This window comes from Coffea arabica, chromosome 6e (assembly GCF_036785885.1).
Source record: "Coffea arabica cultivar ET-39 chromosome 6e, Coffea Arabica ET-39 HiFi, whole genome shotgun sequence".
In the NCBI taxonomy this organism is placed as follows: Eukaryota; Viridiplantae; Streptophyta; class Magnoliopsida; order Gentianales; family Rubiaceae; genus Coffea; species Coffea arabica.
Window position 1 is genome coordinate 6,034,660 of NC_092321.1, and position 20,100 is coordinate 6,054,759.

The 20,100-nt window shown below is 36.9% G+C and overlaps 3 protein-coding genes across 8 annotated transcripts; 2 read left to right on the forward strand and 1 right to left on the reverse strand.

The window, feature by feature from the left end:
• The first annotated feature begins 5,860 nt into the window (after positions 1-5,860).
• Positions 5,861-7,120, forward strand: LOC113697161 (uncharacterized). Its single transcript, XM_027216642.2, has 3 exons — positions 5,861-6,238; positions 6,339-6,454; positions 6,606-7,120. Exons 1-3 carry the CDS (start codon positions 6,062-6,064, stop codon positions 6,898-6,900), a joined length of 588 nt encoding a protein of 195 aa, XP_027072443.1. The 5' UTR covers positions 5,861-6,061; the 3' UTR covers positions 6,901-7,120.
• Positions 7,121-8,526: 1,406 nt separating this feature from the next.
• Positions 8,527-11,155, forward strand: LOC113697160 (uncharacterized). The gene is made up of 5 exons (XM_027216640.2): positions 8,527-9,011; positions 9,275-10,093; positions 10,199-10,278; positions 10,392-10,463; positions 10,640-11,155. Exons 1-5 carry the CDS (start codon positions 8,679-8,681, stop codon positions 10,926-10,928), a joined length of 1,593 nt encoding a protein of 530 aa, XP_027072441.1. The 5' UTR covers positions 8,527-8,678; the 3' UTR covers positions 10,929-11,155.
• Positions 11,156-12,088: 933 nt separating this feature from the next.
• On the reverse strand, positions 12,089-17,104 carry LOC113694519 (uncharacterized). 6 transcript variants are annotated; one of them, XM_027213344.2, is made up of 6 exons: positions 16,730-17,097; positions 14,433-15,383; positions 13,974-14,150; positions 13,079-13,221; positions 12,446-12,556; positions 12,089-12,359 (listed from the first exon to the last, which is right to left on the reverse strand). In XM_027213344.2, the coding sequence occupies exons 1-6, from the start codon at positions 16,895-16,897 to the stop codon at positions 12,302-12,304; spliced, it is 1,608 nt and encodes a 535-aa protein (XP_027069145.2). In that variant the 5' UTR covers positions 16,898-17,097; the 3' UTR covers positions 12,089-12,301. The 6 variants fall into 6 exon arrangements, with proteins under 6 accessions (XP_027069145.2, XP_027069144.2, XP_027069143.2 ...); XM_027213343.2 differs by having other exon boundaries at positions 12,089-12,334; positions 16,742-17,095; XM_027213342.2 differs by having other exon boundaries at positions 12,089-12,334; positions 16,730-17,095.
• Positions 17,105-20,100: the final 2,996 nt, after the last annotated feature.

Sequence of the window (20,100 nt, forward strand, 5' to 3'; positions counted from 1 at the left end):
TGTCCGGTTCGCGGTCCAACCGGCCGGTCCGGTCCGGTTTTAAAAACATTGGTTTTAACCTAGACTGATTCTCAGTCAAAACAAAATAATAGTTGTAAGACATTCCTGATTCAAAATTTTGAACGTTTCTAATTTAACGATGTTAGTTTTGTTTAAGAAAACAAGTCTCTTGTTACTTATGGAATCCAAGTAATCACATTCAACTAATTGCATGATCCTTTCGATTTTAAACAAATACACCAAGTCGCAAAAGAAAAAGGGTTAATAATACTTAGCCCCTTGAACATTTAGGATGATCACATTTTACTACTCTGAGTCTCGACTTTAAAAATATACATTTTGCTCGTTTTACTAAAAAATTATTTTTTTTCTACTTATAAAGATCACATACTGAAAGTTGGTAAAGTGAGAATGTGAACAACTGATCAAGGCTTCATTGACGATTTTTCACCTTTTCTTTGTGCATGCTCTGGGCTTATTCATTGAGGATTATCATACGTTTGATTGGATTCTTTGGATAGTGTAGTCGGCTTGGAGGCGAGATTTGGGATGGCATGCAATAGTTGTAGCTTATAGTGTTTGTATAAATTTTTTTTTTTAAAATTTTTTTAACAAAAGAAGAATGAAATTTAAGAAGCGAAAAGAGAGAAATCAAAGATTCCAACTCAAAACTGCTAAAGCTTCAGCCGCTGGCATAAAGTTCACGGTGCTTGCAATTCATATAGAATGCAGTTTCTATTATAAAAAGCTGTACTGGTTGTCTGGTTCTACATCTCCAGCGTAGGGAAAGTCCCGACCAATTATGCTTCCATTTTGAATCCTTACTAATATATATTTTCGATTCAAGAAGCAACGAAGCTGTATTAGATTTCCTCAATTCAACAATTTCGATGCGTGATACTATCTATCAGTATAATCAATCGTTTCAAAAAAAAAAAAGAAAAGAAATAGGAACAAGAAAATTCTGATGCTAGAAGCAAACGGATGGCAATCGGCAGCGGGCTACTTACCCTTTCGGGTTGACTAGCCATATCGATGATGAACGTTTTATTTGCACAATACCAGAGTTGCTGCCCAAAACGACAAAGCAGAGTCTCATTATTGTCTTTCGGCTCACAACCCCAAATTTGCAGCTTAAACGGGCCTCAGCCTCAGGCGGATGTAAAGGATATCAAGGTTCGGGCCAACATCGAAGAGTTTAGACCAAAACGACAGTTCGTCCAATTTCGCATGTCAAGATTGAATTCGTCAAGCATCAAAAGTTCGGTACAGAATCTTTTCACTAAAGGTGAGCAGCTTGAAATTTTGATGTAGAGTTTTTGCATGCTAATTCATTCTTACAGTTTGTTTCCTGACGAACAAGTTGGGTTGAATTGTAAGGGCGGAGCGATCGTAAGTACAAGATTCTGGATGCATGATCTAACTCGAAAATTGGCCCGTTTGAAAACTCTGGACATGGCCGGTAGCCGGTAGCCCACTATGCGATGGATACTCCTATGCTCGTATAGAGCCCAAATCTGTCGATTCATCGACCATGTCGATAGCAGAATAACTGGGACTACCATGACAAGAAACCAAATTTAAACTCCATCAATTATTGGATGGAAATGCAACAAAAGGGAATCTTGATCTACAAAGTTATAGTAGCATTACTAAATCAAGAAAGAAAAAAGAATTACGAAACCTTGGCGCAAAGACAGGATTCATAGTGATATTCTTAGTTAGGACATTTTGAAATCCAAGTTTTCATTTTGTGTCCAATTATTGAACGTAACAAATAAAGCATTATTCCATTCCAGTGATAGGTGTCTGATACATAAGGAACCTCAAACACATTATTCATAATCAATCACCAACACAAAACCTCCATAATCCCACATGGGGACTGACATCAATACCAATACCATTCATTAATCCCACCCGGATTCGGGGTTCCGGAAGGTGTAACATCATTTGCACACATCATTTGCACACGGTGTAACATCATCTGTACAAGGTGTAACAATAGAACAACAGCGAGTAACACCAAAACAACATTTTTGTGGGTCCCACACGGCGTGAAAATCGAGTTACAAGAAGTGATCTGAGCCGCACAAATTTTTTTGACCTAATCATGGCCGTGAACCTTCCGGAACGGTTGTCTCTGACAACCGTTCCAACCCCTCCTCCATCCCACAATTGTTTCGTCATTCGGGGTCATGTCGTCTGCTAGAATTTCCATAGTTTGGTCTGTTTGAATTGTGAATTATTAGAGATATTTTTACTGTAGCACTTTTTGTGATGTGATGTATGTGAGATAAAAAGATAATTGAAAAGGTAAAAAGGTGTATTAAAAATTGTAATAATGATGTAAACAAATAAATTTGGAGAAATAAAGCCCAATCCAAACAAACTTATTATTCTGAAAATCAAGTATTTCTCCTTCTTTGTTTCTTCTCTCCAACACCGTGCAGCTTCTCAGTCATTTCGGGTTTTCATGTTTTGTTTGTAAAGAAAATGTTCCAAACCGTGGACGGACTAGGAATTAGGAAATATCCAATTCAACGTACGCAATTAATTAACTGTCTTAATTTAATGGTTTATGCATCTTCTGTGAATGTGTGTTGTAGCTTCCACTTTAATCCCAAACTCTGTGTGCATGACTTCCACGTTCCACGATTCAAGATTCGTAGGTAAAGTTCAGACGAAGCAACTACTTTAGACTTGGGTCTTTCTAATCCAAGATGTAATTATAGTCTTTCTTTCTTTCTTTCTTTTATATATATATATATATATATATATTTTTTTTTTCCATCAAATAACTAATTCCTTGTTAAAAAATTTCGAAACGGCTGTTAGATTTTAGGAGTGCATCGTTTTGTACAGGGTCATGGTTCTCTTGCTTTTTCTTTTTTCCCAGCTAAATAATTAAGTAGCTATCACAGTCATCTGAAATTGGCCTACTTATTACTACTAGATGTTAATGTCAGGTTTGGTCATAGTCATTCATGTGGCATTTCCACGAAATTATCTGCAAGAAGAAGTTTGACACCAAAAAAAAAAAAAGTAGAAGCAAATGTTTTACTAGGTCACCAGAACTCCACAAGACAACCTAACCTTCCAGCTTCGGATATCTATTTCAATAATACCGCCATATATAGGCTTCCAATTCAAACTAATTTTATCCTTGAATATCTTTCTTTTTTTTGTGATAATTTATTTACTAATATGGACGAAAGTTTCTCAATTGCTTGTCAAATTCAAGACTCATAGGATCAGCTGAACTTAAAAAAAAAATTTTTTTTTCAGCAGAGAGGGATGAGATTTGATAAGTGAAGAGAAGAGAGGGGGATAGATAAGCCGAACTCTTGACTTTTGTGTATGCTTCAGACTTCTCCACGAACTTTCCAACCCTTTCCATTAAACCACTTTTCAAAAAAAATATATATATATATATATCATGTTGGAAGGGGATGTTCAATTGAACGTACGGGAGACCGATGGGGACTAAACCACCATTAGATCAGATAGGTGCACTACGCACTCGTATGAATTTTTTTACAGAAATCACATATTATGACAATTGGTAGGAGACAAGGTTTGAACCCTTGATCTCCTATCCGACCAAGTCTTAAGGACTTGGTGGTAGCCATGGGTTGTTGGTTCATGACATGTGTATGTAATGGTAGCCATCCGTATTTATACATTATCAGTTTGATTCATTCATAACATGTACATTCAACTTTTACATAATTATTATTCATTTAGAAAATGATAATGATTGGACTAACTTTTGAAGTTATAACGCCTGTCCTGTCCTCCTCAATTCTTAAGAAGAGTCGTTACAATATTCATTATTAATCACATAATGCACCAATATAACAAACCTCGAACCTTGCACACCCAATTCAGCTCCTATGCTGTTGGCCCTGCTGATACTTTTCCAATTTCACTTCATCAATCATGCCACTCACCTAATTCCTTTCCTCCCTTCCACTTCCCCCACCCGCAAATCCACTGTCTCTGCCCTTTTAATTCAACCTCTAAACTCTACCTTTTTTTTTTTTTTATAACGAAACATATATTATTAACGGATTGCTGAAAATTGTTTCTCACAATTGATATATATCGTTATCCTAAAGGTAGATAAAATATGCACTAAAATTATAGATTTGTAATTTAATAGACACAAAAGACTTGAGAAATTAAAAATAGATTTAAAAAAATATCATCAATTTTAAAGTCATCTCCTTATAAAATAAATCGCTGCAACCCACTTTATGCATGTTACAATCGTCAGATTTGCTAATTAACAGCTGTAAATTCCAATAAAACTGATGAAATTTGCCGACATAAACCCAAATCTGAAATAAATTTAGGTCTGACGACTAGATCTGAAGTGAATTCAAATTTAAACAACAAAACAAGGAAAAATAACACAAAATCTCACTAGGAACTTTTAGGAGAACAAAAATTCTCACTAGAAGCCCTAAAAGAAATAGAGATCTCCTACTAAGAAAATTGAGGGAGACTTTATTAGAAAAATAACAAAAATAAAATATATGAGAGAGAGAGAGAGAGATCAGGGAGACTATGGTGGTCTCTCTCTTGAAGAGGAAGCGGAAGGAATTCAAAGAAAAGGAGTAGCAGAGAAAAGTTTGGGAAAGAGAGACAGTTGGGCAAAACAACTTTATTAAGCCATGATTTGATTTCTGCCTCTGCCTTTATTTCTCCTCTACTTCGTGACTTTGTCATGTCAGTCTTGCAATCTTTCTCTTCATATATTCCCTTCATCCTCCAGCCCCTAATATTAGCCACTGATGGAATTAAAGTAAACTGGAATACCAACTTTTCTTTTTAAGTGTACAATTTTTTCATCTGAAAATTGAAAAAAATTAACTAAGAGTACAATTTTTAACAGCTATCTTTATTTATTTTCTCTTTTGTGATAAATTATGCACTATCGAGTCAAGAGATGGGAATGGAAAGAGTGCTGGTGCCAAAACTCCAACGTGCAACCTTGGTGTAAGCCAAATATTTCAGCATTACCAAACATTGTCCTAATAATATGCATGGTCGGCATAGTTTCTTTTTGCCATTATTTTCTTCAATAGAAAAGAAACGATTTGTTTTTGTTCTCTGTTACTAACTGTATCATCTATATATATATAATGCGATTCAGTTCCTCATTTCTTTCTCCTCCTTTTATTCTATTACGATTTCACATGTTGATGAGTTCGATCGAACTGAAAATCTTGTAGTCTTAAATTTTTACTATGTGATTTATTAATTACTAAGTGCAGTATAACATCCTAGTAGCTTCTCTGAAAAAAAACTAATAGCTTGTTCCTGGTATCCTCTAAAATCAGCAGGCCGAAGGTGCCATGCAGGAAATTTCTCATCTCCTTCCTGGCATTTGCTCTGTATCTTCGTACTTTGATTAAGTGCATTATTTAATGGCGTAAACTCTTAACATTGCAAGGAAGCTGAGAATGGTAGGGTACGAAAGGAAAGTGACTTATGGAATCACCACCACCCTGTGGGGTCCGGGGTCCGTCCCCCGTTCCTGATTTTGCCTCACATTATATTGCTATTTTTTGAAACTTCATTAAGTAATTTATTAAGTAATTCCCCATTCCTGATTGTCTATTAAGTAATTTATTTACACGGGTGACAGTCCAATGATATTTATCTTTGAATTGCTATTTTTTAAAATTTTTATTCAAAGAGAGTATATAATTATAATAATTTGACGTATGTAAATTAAAAAAGTGGTTGACGGGAACGTAAAAGTTTTTCTTTCGGAAAAGGAAAAGCTTCAATCTGATTGTCGAAAAAAAAAAAATGAAAAGCTTCAATCTGATCAGGGCTTCAGAGGTCATTTTATCAGCTTATGCACTCGTTCACAGAAACTTCCGCTTGACGGTCATACTATTCTCTCGTATAAATAGTATTAAGACTCGTGCCCCCTTTTGCATACCGTTTTTTCTTCGGTGCCATCTCATCTTTGGAGACCTGAAACAAGTATCCAGATTCAATCACTCAAAAGAAACTGCAAAATCTTTGGTCAAGATTATTGAAGATGGCTGGGATGCTTCCTGGAGTAGAAGTTGCAAGGAGGAGGAGGTTTCATCAAAGTGGAGGATGGCTTGATTCTTCCAGTGCTTCACCTTCTGGTCATTGTTCAACTAGAAGGTCTTCTTTTTGTCTATATGTCAGCAACCATGAATCCCCTCTCAGCTCAAGCACATCTATTGTGGTTGGTACCTCCTAAATTTTGGATGTCTGGTTGTATGAATGCATGAGTTCTTGAATATCAGAGCCATATATAACTTCGTAATACATGAAATTGCTTGCAGCCCAGGAGCTCAATAAGCCAGGCATACTGTGATCAGAAGCTGAATGATGCAGCCAGAGAAGCCAAACAAAGGTTGGATGGGAGGCTAAGAGCACAATGGAAATCAGAAACCAAAAGGTATTTTTTTTTCCAAATTCGGGAAAAGAAATAATCCCAGTCACACATTCATGTGCAAAATGTATTAGTACTAGCTCTTTTTTTTGTGTGTGTGGAATTTCACCGGAATATTGTTTTCCCCTCGTTTCTCAAAATTTGTGATCATGTTCAGGGGTCATAGCGGCCGACAAAGATCAAGACAATCGGAAAACAGGCCTACAGAGGTAAGAGAGTTGCAAACAGAGGTGTCGGGGGTAAAGAAAAGCGGATCGAAGAGGTTCAGTTGGGTGAAGCTAAGCTGGAAGTCATCTGAACAGGACGAATGTGCTGTGTGTTTGGAGGAATTTAGGGCAGAGGAGAAGCTAATGCAGTTAGCCTGCGCCCACAGGTTCCATTCAGGATGTTTGGTGCCATGGCTCGAGAACAATGCCCACTGTCCTTGTTGCAGAACGGAAATTGTCCTATAACTAGTGGGAGGGTAGTCAGTCAATAAAGGGCATGAACTACTATCAATCATTAGTTTTAGCTTCTAGCAGCCCAACTTCTTGATGAAAGTTTGAGGTTGAACAATCACTACTGTAACCTACATAGATTCATTCACTACTGTCGTGCATCCGAACAATACTCTCTCTTTTTTTGGTTCTGTATCGTACATCCGAACAAACAATTTAAAGATGCTCTTCCATATACTAGGGATTTTTTTTTTATTGCCTTTCTTTCTTTCCCTTTATTGTCAAATCAATCTCGCTTGCTTTCAGGAGTGAAATAGTAGTAAATCATAAATGGGAAAACCTTTCACCTCGGTAGGTTCACTTTCAGTGCAAGAGTCGATCATAAATTTTGTCCCTAAAGCTGTTGATGAATTGATGGGTAGCAGCTGAGGATCGAAACAAGTGAATTGAGTTGCTCCATAGATCACTGTCCGTGATTGATTTTGCGCTGTCATGATAGGAAAATTGAAACAAAATGCATCAGTTCTTGTCTCTGATGGGCCCAAAATTCCTTGTACATATTTCCCCTGAATGAAAGATGACATTCTATTATTGGTTTCTGTCGGTTCATGATGCGCTGTCTCCAATTTCAGCTTCTGGTTTAACAAAATATGAATCAAATGTTTGGTGGGAATAGTTAACAATTCAAGTTTAATCCTCTAGTTTCACTACTATTTCGAGGAAAATACAAGTTCTTATCATTAACTTGCTCGGTTCGCCATTATTTGTATGAATTGCTATTAGAACAGGAACAGGTCACCTACCTAACTAAGGATAAACCATCATCTGCATCTGTGGATGCTGCTGCTTTTACTTTCTATTCTCCTTGTGTCTTGTAGTACTAGCTAATTGCAGCCTTTCGAAAACCAAACTCCAAAAAAGAGTTAATTTATTGATTCAAAAAAGATTGTGCCTACTTTTATAAAGTGGATTCCATCTCACCATTTCCACTATGCATATCTGATGTGCGTTTTTTGCTTAATCGCCCAGAAGTAAAAAAATATATATATATATCCACCCACCCGATTGTTATTATAATCGTGTTTAAAACTAGGAAAATTTGCTATTGGCAAATGCCTCTTCTTGATGTTTGTATTTCTTTGATCTTTGAGTTCCAAGGATAACTTTTTGGATCCTTGATTTTTTTTTTCCCTTTCATATATAAAAGTTTGAATGAATCGATCACTACTATGAGTTAGCACGGGATTATTTTTACGCTTTGTTATGTACTATGTGCTTATTTTTGGCCTTTTCAGTTCAAGAGGGCTTTGACTTTCACTGCCGCTCTGATGAGTTAAGTCCAAGTTTAATCGCCTTCATGGGAATGGACCTCTCAAGTTTGAGAGCCCAACTTCATTATTGGCCTTTCTGAAATCAGGCCTCTTCGTACCCCAGTGATCGAAAATTTTCAGCGAGTCAACGATGGTATGCAGCCCAATTGATGATGTATAAAACAGACGACCCACCACCGGTGGGCGACTGACGTTCTGCGTCGTCGTTTCTCACTAAATTAACGTTTAAAATCCAACGGCTAGTTTATAGAATGACCGTTTTGAAACCAATAATTCAAAGCGCGACCTCCCCATGAAATTCACAAGAAAAAGCATTTCTCTTCAGACATTTGAAAAAAATACGCCCCCACAAATTAAATCCCTAAAAATTATAAACAAAATCCTCAGCTCAAGAACAAACATTCAGCCAAAAAATCCGTCTCAAATTTCTCTACAAAATCTGCAACAGATAATCATTCCAAAATGGTTTACACATACACTCCTACATATTACAGTTCACTCCAAGATTCAATAGCCTCTTTGTGCAAAAATATCCTTCCATTTTCTTTCAAGAAAAGGCGGTTGCCTGCAATCGCTGCAGCTGAGCAGAGGCTATCAAAGCAGCAGGCTGACAACTTGAAATGGCAGCAAGATTCATTCCACCAGATACTCAAATTAATGGGCCTCTGCAAGGAAGGGATTTTGCCCGAAACAGAGGTCTCTGCTTTTAGATCACATCTATTAGATACCCTTATTGCTTCACCACTTGACCATGAACATTCTTCAATTTTGAGGGATAAATTGCTCTTCTTGCAGGTCAGTTCTTATTGCTGTTTTTCCCCTCTAAGTCTTGATAGCTTGATTGAATTGCAATGCTTTTGGTTCTTCTTTTAATGCCCATTTAGATTCATATGGTGACACTTTTGAATCCTTAGACAGACAGGGATGATTGCTTTTCAAAAATTGGATATCCAAAAACAAAAGATGTGAAGCCTGACGATTAGATACTATATCTGATTAGAAAATGGAAAATTAATGCACAATGCACCCCAATAAAAAGTGTTCCTTTATCTTTCTAGGAGCTACTGTATGCAAAATGCATATCAGAAGATGAGTATCATTCGTCGAAAAGGCCTTTGTTACAGAGGTTAGCAGTTCAAGGAGCTGAAATTGAGGCAAGAGATATAATTGTTGGTGCTCAGAAAGAGAGTTCAGATGAAGTGTGGTCTGTGATAGATTTGAAAGACGAGAAGTGTATTGTTGGCAAAGAAGGCTCAAATTTGAAGAAAAAACAAAAGCAAGGTTCAGCGATGAAGCAAATCAAAGGGGGGGCTGTATCTGTAATGGGCTTTGGATCGTCAAATAAAGGTGCAACAACTAAGGAAGATAAGGGTTTAACTGCTCCGGGTGGTGAAAACAGTAGACCAGCTGATAGAAGGTATGAAGTTGAACTTTCTACGGAGAATCCTTTCTGGAATAGTCAGTTCAGGGAGAAAGAAAGTGAAACAAAATCTATTCTCATGTCAGAGAGTTTGCCAAATGAATCCGAAAAAGTTGAGAAGCAAAGTGGAGGTGACAAAGGGAAAAGAAAACCCTTCAGAACTCTATTTCAGAGAGAGCAAAAAGAGGGACATGTGAGCACTAACGGGGATAATGGCTGTGGTTCTGAGGAAAAAACCAAATCAGGAAAGAAGCAATGGGGATTTGAAGGATTCAAGAAATGGAAGAAAAATGACTCTGATGACGAAACTGCTCCATTGGCACTAAATGAGAAGTCAAATTGTGGAATTTATAATTCACAACTTGTCCAAAGCCCCGTTGGCGAGGGACCAGACACCAAGCAAATTAAGAGGAAGCTGCACCCAGATGGTGCACCTTCAGATTTCTTTGTTGATAAGGTGTAGTATATCGCGTAATTCTTTTCTTGGCCAACGAACTAAGAAAGTCAAAAGGCTCTCTTTGGAGGTTTATTGTTGATCTAATTGCTTTTCTGGTTATTTTAGGTTTTGGAAGATAATATAAAAAAGAAGCTGTCGCAAATTCGATCAGAACTTGATGCCAAAAATCATAATGTTCATTTGTCGTAAGCAGTTCATTCCTAGTCCTTGATGATGTTTATGCAATGCGCTTCTTCATCTTCAGTTAATCGTATTGTATGGGATGGCGTCTGATAGATTCTTTTATGTGGATGATCAGAGATGACCAAATTGAAGCAGTTTCTACTAGGCTTCCAGTTGACAAGGCTGATCTAAAACAGTTCTTTCCCAAGTAAGACTCACCTTTTGTATAGTTCTCTTCACACAATGCTTTTTTCCCCTTTCACATGATGGAAGCTATGACACTCAGAGAATTGAAATAACTTCCAGTAAATTTGGAGGTAAAGATAACTCTGTTTGCAATTTAGGTAATTATGCAAATCTTTGTTCTCTTTTTGGCTGTTTTAGGTCATGGTGCGATCAGTACGGTGATGTCGTTTTGGATGTGGTGAGGAAGGAATTCAAGGACCATGTTGGACAAGTGAGTGTTGGTAGGGAAAAGCACAGCTCCAAGAGATGGACAACATTTGATGATGATGAAAATTGTCACCCCAATCTCTTTGCTCCAGAGGAAAACTTCTTCCACATGAAGCAAGACAAATCCAATGCTTTGAAGAAGGATCATCTGTATGCTGCTGCTGCTGCCAACAGCAGTATTGAGAAAGGCTTCAAATATAATCCCTTCTTTGATATTTAGGCCTGCTTCAAATTAATAAAAGAGAAGTTTTATAACCATCACCTTCTTCAGCTTTGTTCTGAGGCCAGAATCCTCTCTGGACTCTCACTGGAGAGGCAGCTGGGCTCCTTCCAAAGCCCTTGCTAAAAGACAGGCACTATCTTGTTATGTATTTCTGGTACTAGTATAGTTACAGTTTGTGATCCTGTTGTGATAATCAACTATTAATAGAATTCTTCATTAAGAAACCTCAACTTGTTGATTGAATGTAGAACTGTCGGTAGTTCTGAATCTGTAATATATGTGACGCAACCAGATCTGTATGATGAAAGCTCTGTTTTCAAACTCGGACCGGACCGGCCGGTCGAACCGGGAACCGGCCAGGTAGCCGGTCCGAGTCACATTAAAAAGTGGTCATCTTCACAAAAAATAAATGAAAAGCAATTTGCTAGGATTAAAAACCGGAAAATTCGTCACATTAAAAACCGGAAAATTAAAACCCGGGTTTGACCGGGAAAAACCGGTTTTTCCGGTTCAACAGTAATTTTTTAAAAAAAAATTCAAACTTTTTAATATTATGTTTTGACCCCCTAAATTGTTAAAACTTATTGGTATACCTCAAATATTTGATACTTTATAAATATTGTCCTAAAATTTGATGTTATTTTTCAATTAAATTCATAATTTTAATTCTAAACTTGTTAATATTTATTAAATAATATAAATTGCTACTTGTTCTAATTTCTTTGTATTTTCTTGTTAAATATATTTGAAACATCAAATATATATGGATATACCTTTATTAATATCAATATATTATTAGATATTATATATATAATATTTTAATTTTTAAATAATTTTTATTTATGACGTCATCCGGTTCGACCCCTATCGACCCCGGTCGAACCCATTGACCCCTGTAGAAAATCGCATCTACAGCAGTTGACGCTGTCTATCACTGTCTTGGTAAACCCGCAGCCATGAATACAAATACCAAATTTTAGTTCTTGATAAGAGGGAGAATTTTAGCATTGTGTATCGCAAGGACGGTTTCTATAATCTGTCGATACCGGTTAGAGTTGAATTCTGCTTGCTACATTTATTGAAAACACGCTTTGCTTCCCTTTGCTACATTTATTGAAAACACGCTTTGCTTCCCTTTGATACCGGTTAGAGAAGGATTTGTTTATGAATTTAACTGAAATATATAAGAAATTTGCCTTGAATCAAAGCAATGGTCCAATAAATTTTAAGTGAGGTACATATTTCTCGAAAGGCTACATGCAACAACAGCTCAAGAACAAAATTGGCTTATGTACATGTGTACATAGAAAACCTCTCAAAAAGAAGGAACTCCAGAGGTTGAAATAGCACCTCCTGTCAAGCTTAAACCCTCACGAACATCTCGTCGACAGAGGGGGCATACGCTGGAGTGTTAGAGTAGAAACAATGCTGAGTAAACGCAAGTAATACGGAGCTAAGTTGAAACAGAAAAAGAAATGAATGGAAGATTTTGCAGGAAAACAGATGGTACGTACCCATGTATTTCTTTAAGCCATTTATCAATACAGGCCACATGATACTCATGGTGGCAAGGGAGAATTCTTATTTTGTCCCCCTCTTCGTACTCTGCCAAGCAAATATAACACCTAGACAAAACAGGAATGGGTATCAGCATGTAAAGTACCAGCTAAGAGGGACTGCATGGCATACATGGAACAACTAAAAAGTCTGTAAACATACAATAAACTTTATACTACGGTATGTGTAGCCATTAACTGCAATAGTTAACTAAATATCTAGGTATTAACCACTTTCAGAAAACAGTTCTGTTTGCAGAAGCCCAAAGTGAAAGATACAAAGAAGGCTATGCGACAAAAAATCCATGTTAATTTATCCCGCTTCAGTTGGAAATTAAGTAGCTTTTACTTCAGCATACAAGGAAAGAGTTATTTAGCAGGACAAAATGCAAAGTTTCTGGTTTGAACATCATTTGCTCGGACTTTAGTGGGGGAATTGCCAGAGAGAAGACAAGATTTTCTACCTTCTCAGAACTTTCTATATACAATAAAGTTATTCATTACTGTCCTTCCATATTCCCATCAGCAAACCTCTAGTGTGCAAACTCCAACATCAAAGTAAACATGCATAAAATAGTCAGGGAAACTTACTGTATAACATCATCTCCACTTTCCAGTCTTTCTGGCTTCCTATGAATCTTCACAGGTAGAGAGTCAACAACTGTCTCTGGAGCTGGAACTGAGACCACAGACAAGGGTAGTGACATCGGTTGTCTATGTATTTCATCTAGTACCTGGATATTTCAAAATAAAATGACAAGTCATTAGCAACTTCTAGGAGATAGCCCTTCCCTTGCTAGAAAAAAATTTAAAAAAAAAATTCTAGGAGATGGTAAGATATGAGCATGTTGAACAATAAAGAAATAAAACAAAGTTATTTCTGTGCCTGTGATCAAAGAAACTTTTTCAAGTAAAGTCATGGAATATCAGCAAAATTTGTTTTAGAACACTAAGAAAAGCACTGAGTCTCCATAAAACATTTTTAAGAGCCCTCAATTCTTGAAAGAGTACGTCCCAATACTACAGCAATACCTTGGTTAACTTGTTTCTTATTCCATATTTATCAGGTTGTTCTTGGCCTAAAATTCATTAACTTAACTACAGCCTACAGCCTAAGATCTAATTCTATGACTTGGTACATTTTTCACTCTCCATGAGTCTGGTGCCAAGGTAATGTCAGGAAATATACCATCCTTCTGTTACAGCTAAATCTTTTACAGCATCCTAATTGAAATTTGTCAATTCCTGTGACCTGCAGAGGTATGGTAATTCTTTAAAAGACATAGCATACTTTTCAAAAAACAAAAGGACCTCTTCAACTCCCAAACATGCATTCAGCACAATAAGCACAACCAAAATTAGTGGCAAATTAATGGAAAGGTATTTCAGGAACTTGACTTAAATTCTTGACAGTTAATTTGGATAACTCAAAATCCGCCGGGGGGGGGGGGGGGGGGAACCAGCCCAAGATGAAAGGGTAAATTACCTCAAACAATGCTTCAGCAAGCATGACTATTCGTGAAATGCTTGCACGAGCACCAGACTCCTCAGCCCTTAACATCAAACCACATGAGCATGCACCATCAGGGTGAATTCCTGCTGGACAGGTGGCTGCCCGTCGATCAGTCCCACTTCGACCAACATCACGAAATCGTTCCCATATCTGTTAGGGAATAATGGTGCTTGATAAAGTAAGATTTAACCATGCAGATGGGATACTACTAGTAAATTAACAGTGAAATCAAGACATGCAGTCAAAATCTAACTTAGATTCTAGATCACTTTTAACGCTGAGGAGGACTGGCACATAGACTAATGGAACCAATAGGATAGAGGCGCAATCTACATGATATGATGGAAAACATAGTGTCGTAACTACAAAACAAATTAATTGTAGCTAGAAGTATTCTGATAAATGGAAGACCAGTAGTATCTGAGCAATAACCTCAGAACTGGAATCCCACCGACGTTCATTGGTATTCTGGTTGCTACTTGGATGTGGTCGTGAATCACCTCCAATCCCATCCTCAAAGAAATCGCCATTAAAATCAAGAAGCCATCTGTCATGAGATTCAAGTCCATCGGAGTCATCTGTTGTAAAAAGATGCGATCTGGACTCTGCATTCCTTCTAGAACTGCGTCTTGAGAAAGCATCCCAGAAAAGTCTTCTGCTATTATGTCTTGCTTCATGATTGCTCAATCCAGCAGAACTACTAGGTGACATATTGGAGGAGACACTCACCATGTCAACTTGAAGTACATTCCTGTCTGTATGACCCTGATCTCTCTCTGTCAACAGGAATCCTAGACTCGAAGGAGTAATCTGCTGAGAAGTATCACCCACTGGAGATTCAGAAAGAACAGATGCTGAACCAGAATCACAGTCGTGGAAAAGCATCAGTTCATTTGCACAATTTTCAACTGATACTTCATCTGATGAAGATTCTCCAAGTCCAACAGAAGATGGACAATTAGAAAGCATAAAGCCAGCACAACTATGAGGCACATTCTCATTCATCACATTGTTACCCCGGTTAAGAGCATCTGCATTCGCCCTGGCATTTGCAGATTCTGTTTCTGTAGAAGGTTCATCTTCATAGGATGTACTAGCATCATAGCTTCTACAAGTAAGAAGTGATTGAGAATTAAACGCTAATTCCTTATTCTCATACAACCTTTTTCCTTTATCAATTGCCTCAACATTTCCAGGAGAATCTTCTCTAGAAGAGCTATCGCCAGGCAATGTGCCTCTTTGAGATCCAGCTCCAGTTTCAGTTGTAGGAATTGGATGTTCAGTACCACTGTGAAAAGAAGAACTCTTAGGTGGAATTTGGATCTTCTCCAGACCATCGTCTTCAGCAGAATTTACCAGTTTTTCAGCTGGATCATCTTCCATCTACAGAAAACAATGGCCAATAAAAAAAACTTAAACTTCAATACCTAACCTACCTAGCCCATTTCAAAACTTTATTCAAAAAAATGCAATCCAACAAAGCATGGAAGTCTTTCTTTGCTCCAAACAAAACAAAAAAATAATTCAGCAAATTTAAATGATATTGACACAAAAAGGCCACAAGTTAACACACCAACCACACCGGCAAACAAACGTAAAACCATGCTTTGACTGCAGTTGGTTTTATCAGCTGTACTCGAGAGTTAAATAATCACAGTTGATGATAATATTGCTCTCCTTTTCCTGTTACAGAACTGCATATGAGATTTACACCTCACATGGCTCTTCCAGAAGACAAATACATCAAATCACTAATTAAAATAATATTTCCGCAAGAAAGGTTTGGCAGAAAGCCAGAAGAGCAGAGAGGGTTTCAAACAAACTTGCCCCAATCCACACAATACTTTTGCATGCTCCAATCTGGAAGGAAAGGCAGCACGTACAAGAATTATCTTCAAATCAAGCATACAGATCTCAGAAGTTGCAAATGAACCAGACATTGCTATCGTATATTAGTATCTGCTCATACACCTAATAGAGTAAATAAGAAGTAAATAAAAAAATAATAATAAAAAACCGATTCCTCTTTCACTCTCAGGTTTACTCAAAATAGTAACATTTCCTCTCCTCTTCCCTCAGTTTCACTGTTATTTCAGTATCAAGTTCTGAATTCAAGCTCCCATACTGAGAAGAAGCTCAATTCACTACAACCTAACAACTTCACCAGAAAAAAAAAATTACAAGCTCCTCAACAAACAACGTTTAGTTTCGCACGCCAATCATTTAATTCCACGAACAGAATATGCAAAGATAGCATTGCATTCCAAATGTGCAAGTAATATATCCAGCCATTTCAAGTTTTCTACAATAAAAAAATGCCCAAACTCTTCTTTTGTTCCGAAAATCAATTTTTCTTTTTCACTATAATTTTCCGATCAGAATCTAATAGACTCTTAGACCCATAAAATAAACCAAAAAGTAATTCTTCCCCGCGCTCATCATCCTAAATCAGCCGTCACCAACAACATTTGTCACCACCCCCACCCGGAAAAGCTCTTTACCGTTGAAGAGGAACTCAACTAAGCAACCTATGTAATTTTTATGGGCCTTATTAAAAATGCATGATTTTATCAGCTAGAATATAAACCAATCAAGAAATGCACCACATGCCAATCACTTTCCAACGGTTTTAAGTTAAAAATTAAAATAACCAAAAAAAATCCTGAAATCCTGAAATATGAAGTACCAAAATCCATGTATAAAAGAAAATGATTCATATTACATAAAACCTGTGGAGACACCTCATGAGGATGGCGAGAGGAAGGCAAGGCACCACAAATGAAGAGAGAAGAGAGGACGCGTTTGAAGCTGGGACGATGACGACGACGATGATGATGCTGAGGGAGCCGAGAAGGGGGTGGGCGAGAGCCCCCTAAACGGCTACCACTGGAACCCATTTTTATCGATCAAAATTGGTAATCAAATGAAAACTCTCTTCTCCCATCATGAAATCCTGAGGGAAGAGAGGGACGATGTGAAATTATTCTAACATTTTTCATTCTAAACTTTTCTTGTTTTCTGTATTTTTCAGATTCTTAGAGGGGACGGTGGTGATAAATGAAATTGGAGGGCTGAGTCAGTGGCAAGGTGTACGGGTGAGATGTCTCTTTTGCTTCATTTTTATTTTTTCCTTTTTTCCATTGTTTTGAAAACGAGTTGAAAAGTTCACTAAGTACGATAATATATAAGTTTAAAAAATTTTAAATATATGTATCTCTTTATTTAATTTATAATGTAAAATAAAATGATTCAATTTAATATTTTATTTTTTAAATCACAAAAATTATTCTAAAAATATCAAATTTGAGCTTTTATGAAAAGTGTTTTTAACACAAAAAAACACCATTCTTAATTTTATGAAATGATATTTATCAAATGTATTAAAAATGCTTTTAACACCTAAAAATGCTATTTTAAAAAAAAAATATCACAACCCCAAACGAACCTTAGTTGCGTGATAACTGAACTAAATAGTAAATAGTTGGAGTATGTGTTTGGTAGCGATATTTCTCCATCTCGTTGCTTTCACATGACTGCGGAAAGTGACCAAATTTTAGGATGATACTTGAGGGTTAATTGTCTTTTCGATATAGACTTTCCATCTAAGCTTTTAACCAGATTTTAGTAGGTTAGGATGGTCTTGTTGATAGTTGAAAGGGATTGTGTCAAAATATAACAAAATCTTGCACATGACAGAATTGGATAGAGTAAATGTTAATGGCATTTAAATTATTTATTAATGAAACTTCGTTTGTTTTTTTCTTTTGCATGTAATTCTGTATAAGAGTACAAGCGAGATGGAGTGCCATTGACAATCGTTGCAATACCATTGTTAGATATTTTTTTTCCCCATTTACTTTGTTTTATGATGAATTGTGAATGATAGCATCATAATATCGGGTTACATATATACAATATATTGTTAGCATATCTTTAGGAGTAAAGCACGGCCTATGTTTTTGCTCCTGTATTATGTGACAACTTTCGAAGATTTGAAAAAAGACTGAATTGGTTAATAAGATGGGAGGGATTATAATTTATAAGAGTAATTTTAAAAACTTGCCCTGAGATTTTTGACAATTGCAGACAACTCCGATCCCCTTACGTTTTGAAAATTACACATACTTTCTCTAGAACATAGGCTTGGGTTTCACCTCAATAATGTAAGACCAAAAAAGTATATGAACGCCCAAAATTGCCCTCATCTAATTTTCAAAATATGAATAGTCATTACAATTTTTTAAAAATTAAGAATACACTTGTATACTACAAAATTATGAGTTTTATTACTTAGTCAATGTCCTGATGTTTTCCATCCCATGGTTTTCTACATCCACACAAATTTTCAAACTCTTATCACTTTTTCTTTTTCCGAACAAACTCTTTATTTTAGATGCCAAAATTCACCATCATAATTTTTACCTTTATAATCTTTACATCTTTATAGGTTTCTTCCATATACTGCCTACCAAACTGTCAGCCATAAAACTCACAATTCTCATCTTTTTCCCACTCAAATAGCCAAGCCCCTCAATTACCAAATTCTTCCTTATGTGAGTGATAGAAGGTTACAATTTAATGGACATGGGTGAAACAGTTTGGTCACAATATGTGACTTGGTCAAGAAGAATTGTTTTTTCTTTTTTTTTTGGTTATCTTTTTTATCAATGACTTGTCTTTGAAAAAATTATGAAGGTTATTATAGTTATTGTCTATCATCAAGAGAGGTAAGTATAATATTGAAAACCTCAAAGGAGCTCAATGAAATTGTTACAAAAGTCAGGGGAGGTTTCTGAAATTATCCCTAATTTATAAGTAGGAGGTTTTGGATTTTATTTAAAAAAAAAAAAAAAAAAAAAAACTTTGCAAGGATTCCAATCTCGGCAGAGGGTTTATATTTTATTGTCTGGAGCCATTTGAAGATTCAAACCAACACCATTCAGTGGACAGTGCAGAACACACATTGGTCCTGCTGCACTCACCATGCCACACTCAGGATTTTCAAGATTTAGCCCACATTACATTACATTACAATGGCCGTTGCGTGTGTGTTTAGAATTGCTTTTCACTGAATTGGACAGTTAATATCTAAGCCATTTGCATTCTCAGCATCTGTGGTTGCCAGATCAATCGTCAATGGAAGAATAGGACAAAGGGAAGATTGTTTCATTGAACGTTCAACATCGGAATCTTGATTTGTAGATAGTAGTAATCATTTTCTGTGAATGTTGGTTAGAAACCTAACGCTCGTAGCTTGAGGTCTGACCGGCAGTTAGCTGTGAATATCCAATCTCATCCCACGTAAAACAATTCAAACACAATTCCAGATTTTCAGAATTCGACCTATAAATACTACTCTTGCTCAACGTTCGTTTCCTCAAATTCCCTACGACATCTTACATCTACCATTCCGCTTGTCCTTCAGCAGCAGCCCATCAGCATGCGCGATCCGCCGCCACCGCCACCGCCAAACACGCATCCTCCTCCACACCACGAACCGACTCCTCCTCCTGGCCATCACCATCACCCCCCGCCCCCTCATGAACCACTTCCGAAGCCACATGCACCACCTCCACCCGGTCCTCCACACAACGAACCACCTCCACCCCATCATGGTCACGCTCCGCCCCATGGATCACCCCCTGCTCCTCCTGGACATCATCACCACTGACGACGCTAGCTAGCTACTTCTATCTAGAACCTAATGCGAACGTTTTACTACTTTTACCACTACTGTTTATGATGTTTAAGGTTTGCAACTGCTCCACCAGCTGCTCCTTAGCCGCCTGGGCGTGAAGCATCTACTTCTGTGTAATAATATGTACTTGAAAATAAAAAATAAAAAGAAAAGTTATGGATGCTTTTTTGTTTTTTAGTACTATTACAATAGAACTCTGATGCAGAAGCAACATTTATTCAGTTCTTGCTTTTGCTACCAACACAGAACTCATGTCAAACCTGGACGCAGGAAACAGTCCTTTTAACAACCAAAGCTGGAAAGTGCTTGGCTACCAAAGAACTGAAGAAATCATAAGTTTTCATGCTTGAAAATTTTTAACACCCGGAAGATGGAGTTTCCTGTTCATATGTCTAGATTTCA

Bases quoted from the DNA above. Each gene is read 5' to 3' on its own strand.
- LOC113697161 (XM_027216642.2), top strand. From the start codon at position 6,062: ATGGCTGGGATGCTTCCTGGAGTAGAAGTTGCAAGGAGGAGGAGGTTT. The intron at 6,239-6,338 runs GTTGGTACCTCC...AATTGCTTGCAG, and splicing joins GCTCAAGCACATCTATTGTG to CCCAGGAGCTCAATAAGCCA. The intron at 6,455-6,605 runs GTATTTTTTTTT...GATCATGTTCAG, and splicing joins TGGAAATCAGAAACCAAAAG to GGGTCATAGCGGCCGACAAA.
- LOC113697160 (XM_027216640.2), top strand. From the start codon at position 8,679: ATGGTTTACACATACACTCCTACATATTACAGTTCACTCCAAGATTCA. The intron at 9,012-9,274 runs GTCAGTTCTTAT...TTATCTTTCTAG, and splicing joins ATAAATTGCTCTTCTTGCAG to GAGCTACTGTATGCAAAATG. The intron at 10,279-10,391 runs GTAAGCAGTTCA...GTGGATGATCAG, and splicing joins AATCATAATGTTCATTTGTC to AGATGACCAAATTGAAGCAG.
- LOC113694519 (XM_027213342.2), bottom strand. From the start codon at position 16,897: ATGGGTTCCAGTGGTAGCCGTTTAGGGGGCTCTCGCCCACCCCCTTCT. The intron at 14,151-14,432 runs GTTATTGCTCAG...ATTCCCTAACAG, and splicing joins GGTGGGATTCCAGTTCTGAG to ATATGGGAACGATTTCGTGA. The intron at 13,222-13,973 runs GTAATTTACCCT...TGAAATATCCAG, and splicing joins TTGCTGAAGCATTGTTTGAG to GTACTAGATGAAATACATAG.